This window comes from Carlito syrichta, unplaced genomic scaffold (genome assembly GCF_000164805.1).
Source record: "Carlito syrichta isolate Samal-C Ts95f unplaced genomic scaffold, Tarsius_syrichta-2.0.1 Scaffold304686, whole genome shotgun sequence".
Lineage (NCBI taxonomy): Eukaryota > Metazoa > Chordata > Mammalia > Primates > Tarsiidae > Carlito > Carlito syrichta.
In genome coordinates, this window is record NW_007248782.1 from 310228 (window position 1) to 318145 (window position 7918).

Here is a 7918-nt window from a genome sequence, read left to right on the forward strand (position 1 = left end):
AAAAAAAAAAAAAAAAAAAAAAAAGAATTTAAAAGTGTATTTTTTTCCCAAGCCATAAGACAACCTAGCTTTCATTTCTTTCTTCCCACTACTCACCTTCTTTGTATGGGCGTTTTTCATTATAGAACACAGAAAATTGTACATTCTAGCCTAAGTAAAAAGAGGAATTTGTTTTAGGGCTGTAGAAAGCGCCTCCAAGAAGCAAGGGTAGAATGTGCAGCTGAATCTCAGGAGAGCCTCGAACCAGGAACTGGAATGTCACCAGGTATCAGAAGAGTCTCTGGGGGGCCACATAGTCTTTTTTTTTTTGATTCGGTGTCTCACTTCGTCACTCAAGGCCACCCCAGCATCAACCTGCTGGGCTCTGGCAATCGTTCCGCTTCAGCCTTCCAAAAAGCCAGAACTACAGGCATGTGCTACCATATCCAGCTAATTTTTTTATTTATTATAGAGATGAGCTCTCGCCAAGTTGTCCGGGCTGATCTCGAACTCACAGGCTCAGGCAATCCACTCACTTCGGCCTCTGAAAGTACTGGGATTACAGGCTGAGCCACTGAGCCCGGCCTGGGGCACATGGTCTTTTAACCACTCTCCCTTACTGTAGTTGCCTCATTCCTGCTTTAGAGGCCAGCCTTGCCTCTTTCTCTGTGTATAGTAAAGAAGGTGACTATTGTGGGCTCTGTCACTCAGCCTCGGTGTGATCACCCAGTGTGATGGGACTTGTATCCTACTGTTGATGATCCCTAATTCCCAGGAGAGAAAATATGATCAGCTAGTTTGGGTCAGGTATCCCCCCCATTTAGAATGCTCTGTGTATTTCTGTCTGCCTATAAGCAACCACCATCAGAGGGTGAGCGTCAGAGTTTCTATGGAAAGGAGATACTTCTTAGAGAAGTTGGGTTACATGCCATAATAAATCTGGGACCATTTGACTTATAATGCTAGTAGTTCTTAATCACCTTCATAGCTCCTGAAACCACAGTATATGAGCAGTGATCCTGCATCGTTGAGAACACAAGTGGTATTCTGTATCCTTTGCTTTTACTACCTTTGGGAGTCTGTGATGCCTTTGGGAAAGCTCCGTTCAGTAGAGTACAAGAGTGGTTCGTTAAGACCTGGCAGAGCCGGGCTCAGTGGCTCAGCCTGTAATCCCAGCACTTTGGGAAGCTGAGGTGAGTGGATTGCCTGAGCCCGCGGGTCTGAGACCCGCCTGGGCAACTTGGCGAGACCTCATCTCTACAATAAATGAAAAAATTAGCTGGGTGTGGTAGCGCGCACCTGTAGTTCCAGCTACTTGGAAGGCTGAGGCGGAAGGATCGCCAGAGCCCAGCAGGTCGAGGCTGTGGTGGCCGGGAGCATGCCACTACACTCCAGTGTGGGCAACAGAGTGAGACTCCAACTCAAGAAAAAAAAAAAAAAAAAGACCTGGCAGTCTGATTACAGAGAAACATTTGCCATGTACAGAGACAGGTTCTAGAAGAATGCTGGATTTTTCCATGTATCCCCCCTCTAGCTTGTGCAGTGGTCCTGTGGCTGAAGTTTTTGATAAAAGCAAAAGACAAAGGACTGATTGTGCTTTCTGGATCTCTCTTGTGAGTGGGAGTTTTCATTCTCTCCTCTGACAGAGCCTGTCTTTCCCTCTAGGTGTGTGGGAATGCCCTCATGAAACAGTACCAGATCCAGTTCTGGAAGATGATCGTTCTCCTCAAAGATGACTACTTCCCCAGGTATCGGGCCTATTGAGCAGGCAGCAGGAGATGTAGTGGGTAAAATTCATGAACCAGGAATCAGATACCCCTGGGTGCTGTTACAAATTGGTTTTGACTCAGGTTAAAAACACCAGAATTAGGCCAGGTGCAGCGCTCACACTGGTAATCTCAGCACTTTGGGAGGCTGAGGTGGGAGGATTGCTTGAACCCAGGAGTTCAAGACCAGCTTGAGCAACATAACAAGACCTCATCTCTACAAAAATAAAAAAATAAGTTGAGCAGGGTGGCATGCACCTGTAGTCCCAGGTAGCCAAAAGGCTGAGGCGGAAGGATCGCCTGAGTCTAGTAGGAGGTCAAGTCCGCGGTGAACTGTGATTGTTCCACTGCACTCCAGCCTGGATGACAGAGTGAGACCCCACCTCATTAAAACAAATAAACAAACAAAATATCTGTAGTAAATATGACATCTTCTATCCTTCTCTTTGATATTTGAATAAATGCTTTTGAAATCTAATGAGAGGCCAGGCTCGATGGCTCAGCCTATAATCCCAGCACTTTGGGAGGCTGAGGTGAGTGGATTGCCTGAGCCCGCGGGTTCGAGACCCGCCTGGGCAACTTTGCGAGACCTCATCTCTACAATAAATAAAAAATTAGCCAGGCTTGGTAGCGCGCGCCTGTAGTTCCAGCTACTTGGAAGGCTGAGGCAGAAGGATTGCCAGAGCCCAGCAGGTTGAGGCTGCAGTGGCCAGGAGCGGCCACTGCACTCTAGTCTGGGTGACAGAGTGAGACTCCAACTCAAAAAAAAAAAAAAAAGAAATCTAATGAGAGTTAGATTAAATATTATTGGCTAAACAAAAACACAAATTAGGAAGGTCTTGGATTAAGATATTTGGCATTTTTTAGCTATTCTTTTTCAGGTGCCCCCAGATAATCAGGGAATGGTACATGTGGTCACGAATTAAACCAGTGAATCAGGTCTTCTCATTAAATCAGTTGGAAAAGCTGATTTGTTGGCCAGTGTACTTGACTCTGTCTGGTGTGGCATTCATCTGTAAGTACCCTTCAATTTCCTCTCAACTCATTGGCATTTCGAGTGGGGGAAGACCTTAACAAAACCTATCCCACCTGATCACAAAGACCCTGGAAAGGAGCAGTGCTCTCCTCCTCTGTCCCCTTGTTTGAAAAGCAGGTTGGGACCATTTGGAAGATTGACAGAATTCTTTTTTTTTTTTTGAGTTGGAGTCTTACTCTATCGCCCAGATTTTTTCGAGTTGGAATCTCACTCTGTCGCCCAGACTGGAGTGCAGTGGCTGCTCCCGGCCACTGCAGCCTCGACCTGCTGGGCTCCGGCGATCCTTCCGCCTCAGCCTTCCGAGTAGCCGGAATTACAGGCTGAGCCACCGAGCCCGGCTTAATTTTTTGATTTATTGTAGAGATGAGGTCTCACCAAGTTGCCCAGGTGGGTCTCGAACCCGTGGGCTCAGGCAATCTACTCACCTTGGCCTCCCAAAGTGCTGAGATTATAGTCTGAACCACTGAGCCTGGCCAACAGAATTCTTAATCTAGAAGACATCTCTGTGAGTCATTTGGTGTATCCTCTTTCCAGATCAATATGTGTCGGCTGTAAGGGAGTCACGTCTTCTTTCTTCCCCTGTAGAATCGAAGCCATCACAAGCTCTGGACAGATGGGTTCCTTCATACGTCTCAAGCAGTTCTTAGAGGTGAGATGCCTTTAGACCAAAGTGTCCCATACTGCTGTTGGCCTTGAACTTACCTATTTCTGACAAGTCTCGGACCTCTGGATGCTCTGATTGCAGTCTCTTCCTCTAGTAATGTATTTAATGAGACCAGGCATGGTGGCTTATGCCTGGAATCTCAGCACTTTGGAAGGCTGAGACAGGAGGGTTACTTGAGACCAGGAATTCAGGACCAACCTGAGCGATATGGCAAGACCTTGTCTTTACAAAAAATTACTCTGGCATGGTGGCATGTGCCTGTAGTCCCACCTTCTCAGGAGACTGAGGTGAGAGGAGTGCCTGAGCCCTAGAGGTTGAGGCTGTGGTGAGCCATGATTGTGCCACTGCACTCCAACCTGGGTGACAGAGTGAGACCCTGACTTGAGGGGAAAGAAAAAGAATCTTCTCTCACCAGTGCATTTTTTGCACTTTGGTCAAGGTTTTTTCCTCAGTCTCAGATCTGGGGAACTGGTAAGTATGGTCTCTTCTCCATGAGAACAAACTGTACTTTCAGTTGGACTCTTTTCCTGCCTATTTCTGAGTGCCAAGAAATTTTAAGAGGTTAATTTTGACAAATAATTGAAAGCTTCATGCTAGGTTCGCCAAAATTAGCCCACTGACTTTCAGCTTCCTGGAGCTCAGTTAGCAAAATAGTGATAGCGAAAGATGAGAGCAGGCTGTAGGGAGACAAGGGTGGGATGGGCATAATGATAGCATTTTTTCTCTGCTGCAGTTTATGCAGAAATGGCTGTCTTATCCACAACCATCAGTCTTAGTGGCTTTTTCCTTTGTGTTCACTGTTCTGTTGGACTGAATTGTAATCGCTAAGTGTTGGGCATGCTGTTATCAGAAGCTCATTGTGTTCTCTTCATCTCTCCTTCACCAGAAATGTTTGCAACGCAAGGAGATTCCTGTCCCCAAAGGCTTTCTCACTTCTTCCTTCTGGCGCTCCTGATGCCACTCCATCACCAGTGTCACCGTTATGTTGCAAAGAGGCAATAATAAAGCAACTGAAGACAGCTGTGTTTGGGAGAAATTGTGTCAGATTAGAAATTTGCCAATGGGTATTTTTATACATTTGTATAAGAGGAGATTTTTCACGAGTTACAAAATCTTGGAGAATCCTTAGATTTGGTGGCACCTTAAGGCATCTATGTGACAGGAAATGGTCTTTTTGTTTTTGCAAAAGTGATGAGAAAAGGTGTCTAGGACTCAGTCTTCTCCTTCATTTCCTTTGTCTCTAGTATCTTTCAGAAAGTTGGTAATATCTTAGCCATTTCACTGTGAGCTGGAGTGAGCCCACCATTTTCACCACCCACCTAACCCCACCCTGTTCAGATGAATTCTCTGAAAGAGCAAAGACTCATAAGGTTCCCTTTATTTTATTAATTTATTTATTTTTATATTTTCTTGAGTAGGAGTCTCACTCTGTTGCCCAGGCTGGAGTGCAGTGGCATGCTCACAGCCACCACAGCCTCAACCTGCTGGGCTCAGGTGATCCTTCTGCCTCAGCCTTCCAAATAGCTGGAAACACAGGCATACGTCACTATTCCTGGCTAATTTTTTTAATTTATTGTTGAGACGAGGTCTTGCCAAGTTGCTTAGGCTGATCTTGAACTTCCGAGCTCAGGCAGTCCTCTTGCCTCTGTCTCCCAAAGTGCTGAGATTACAGGTGTGAGCCACCGCTTCTGGCCCAAAGTTCCCTTTAAAGTCTCATTTCAGAGTAGAGGCCAGATCCTTGAATGCAAGTCTGGGTTATGGTGTTTTGCCTTTCTGAGTTTGTGAAGTAATTCTAAATCCTGAGGAAACGTGTAACATACACATGGATTAAGTCCTCAGTGGCATCAAAGATAGCTTAGTATCTGGGATTAGGACAGGAAACACATGTGATATTGAACTAAGGTGCATTCCTTGTCGTTTTAATTTGGAATTTGATCCCTGAATGACTAGGAATGCATAAACCGGCACAGGCATATTTTGGTTTTGTTTTTCAGCTTGGATTAAGATGGGCTGAGATAGGGCTGGCGACACTGTACATGAGCTTAGCAACCATTAGCAGTGGATCAGGGTTAACTAAAGATGTTAGGGGGGAATTGAGAATGGCTTTATGATTTTTTTATGTTCTGAGTAATGAATGATGATAAATTTGCCTGACTAAAGCCACTGCAGAAATTCAGAGCTTGGCTGTTCAAATTAGAGTTGAGATTTGCTTTATGGAAAGACTCATTCTCATATTCAGTAAAGTCTGCCACCATGGTCTATTCCTCTATGCTAAATGTCTTATGGAGGGTGTTTGTGGGGGAGTGCCCACCAGTATTCTTGAGTGGCTTAATGTGACCCATTCTATGAACTGTTGAGTACAGTGCCAAAAAATAAGTAATAAAACTTGATTTTTAAAAAACCCATTACTGATATATAATTGGCTCAATATGATCAATCACCTGTAGCTTAAGCTATATAAATCATTAGGGGCATGGTAGTATACAAATCTAGATTTAGAGTGGTATACATTTTTTTGTCTTCTTGATCTTCACCTTGGGAATATTGCGTCTTCTTCTGTCATTCTTTTTTTTGGAATTATGTGCCAATAACTGACCCCATTTTATCTAGCAAGAGATGTGAAAGTATTAAAGTCTTTTTAAAGTAGACACAATGGCATGAGCGCTGGGAAGGAGTCAAGAGACCTGGGCTCAATCACTTTGATGTTTTATGGCCTTGGGTAGGTCATTCATCCTCTGTGAACCTCAGTATTCCCTCCTACAAAACCAAAGACTCTAGTTTGCTCTAGTTTTCCGATAGTGCTCCATAGCAGTTCCTTAGGGCAGGGCTCTGGCTGGCGTGCCTTGGCACACTGACCGCATTAGCCTGTGGGACTGCCAGTGCTAGGTGAGCCCCCAGGGCCAGCTACCATTTGTGCTCTTTGCTTGTCCTCACAAATGGCGTCCTTTTCTATGTTCTGTGACAAGAACAGATTGAGAAGCATTCACTTTAAGATGAGTGTGAGTCAGGCGCAGTGGCTCACGCCTGTCATCCCAGCACTTTGGGAGGCGTAGGTGAGAGGATTGCCTGAGCCCACAGGTTTGAGACCTGCCTGGGCAACATGGTGAGACCTTGTCTCTACAGTAAATCAAAAAATTAGCTGGATATGGTGGTCCACACCTATAGTTCTAGCTACTTGGAAGGGTGAGGCAGAAGGATTGCCTGAGTCCAGCAGGTCAAGGCTGTGGTGGCTGTCTGGGCAACAGCGTGAGACTCTGACTCAAAAAAAAAAGTAGGCAAGGTGCGGTGGCTCAGCCTGTAATCCCAGCACTTTGGAAGGCCGAGGCAAGAGGATTGCCTGAGACTGGGACTCGAGACCAGCCTGCGTTCTTGGTGAGACCTCATCTCTACAATAAATCACAAAAACTAGCCAGGCATGGTGACGTGCATCTGTAGTTCCAGCTACTTGGAAAGCTGAGGCGGAAGGACCACCTGAACCCAGCAGGTTGAGGCTGCGGTGGCCATGAGTGTGCTACTGCACTCTAGCCTGGGTGACAAGAGTGAGACACCAACTCAAAAAAAAAAAGAAAAATGAGTGAATGGAGCTCAGCCCTGTAGCTAGTCATATGAAGGCTTTTTGCAGATTTCAAAAAGGCATCCCTTTTCCTTCAAAATACCACCGCCTTCTATTGGAAAGTCATCCTGTTAATAATTATGAAAACCTGGCTAAGTGTAGTGGCTCATGCCTGTAAAGTCAGCACTTTGGGAGGCTGATGTGGAAGGATTACTTGAGACCAGGATTTCAAGACTTGCCTGGGCCACCTAGTAAGACCTCATCTTTACAAAAAATTTTAAGAACTTAGCTGGGCAGAGGTTTGCCTGTAGTCCTAGCTATTCAGCAGGCTGAGTTAGAAGAATCTCTTGAGCCCCAGGAGTTCCATACTGCAATGAGCTATATTCACTTTGTCATCCAGGAGCTCCAGCCTGGATGACAGAGTGAGAACCTGTTTCTTTAAAAAAATTCATAAATAAGTTATGTAAACTTATGAAACTAGGAGATGGATGGTGCCTTCCAGAGTTGTGCAGCTTACATTCTGTACCACCATCAAGTGGGGCCCTGCTGGAGATCTCTGCCACAGCATTTTTGCTTTATTTATTTATTTTTTTGTTTTGTTTGGTTGGTTTTTTTGAGCTGGAGTCTCACTCTGTCACCCAGCCTGGAGTGCAGTGGCCGCTCCCGGCCACCGCAGTCTCGACCTGCTGGGCTCCGGCGATCCTTCCGCCTCAGCCTTCCAAGTAGCCGGAACTACAGACACGTGCTGCCACGCCCAGCTAATTTTTGATTTATTGTAGAGATGAGGTCTCGCCAAGTTGCCCAGGCAGGTCTCGAACCCGCAGGCTCAGGCAATCCACTCACCTCAGCCTCCCAAAGGTGCGGGATTACAGGCTGAGCCACTGAGCCCGGCTAGCTTTATTTGTTTTATGTGCTATATA

The 7918-nt window shown here is 45.7% G+C and overlaps 1 protein-coding gene across 1 annotated transcript in view; it reads left to right on the top strand.

Annotated features, from left to right (window-relative positions):
- GLE1 (GLE1, RNA export mediator) overlaps window positions 1-4464 on the top strand; it is a 47947-nt gene extending 43483 nt beyond the window's left edge. Inside the window, exons 13-15 of the mRNA XM_021713699.1 lie at window positions 1645-1727; window positions 3367-3430; window positions 4332-4464. Of these exons, the coding sequence (XP_021569374.1) occupies window positions 1645-1727; window positions 3367-3430; window positions 4332-4400 (216 nt within the window). The 3' untranslated portion in view covers window positions 4401-4464. The remainder of the gene's footprint in view (window positions 1-1644; window positions 1728-3366; window positions 3431-4331) is intronic.
- The last annotated feature ends 3454 nt before the right edge of the window (window positions 4465-7918 follow it).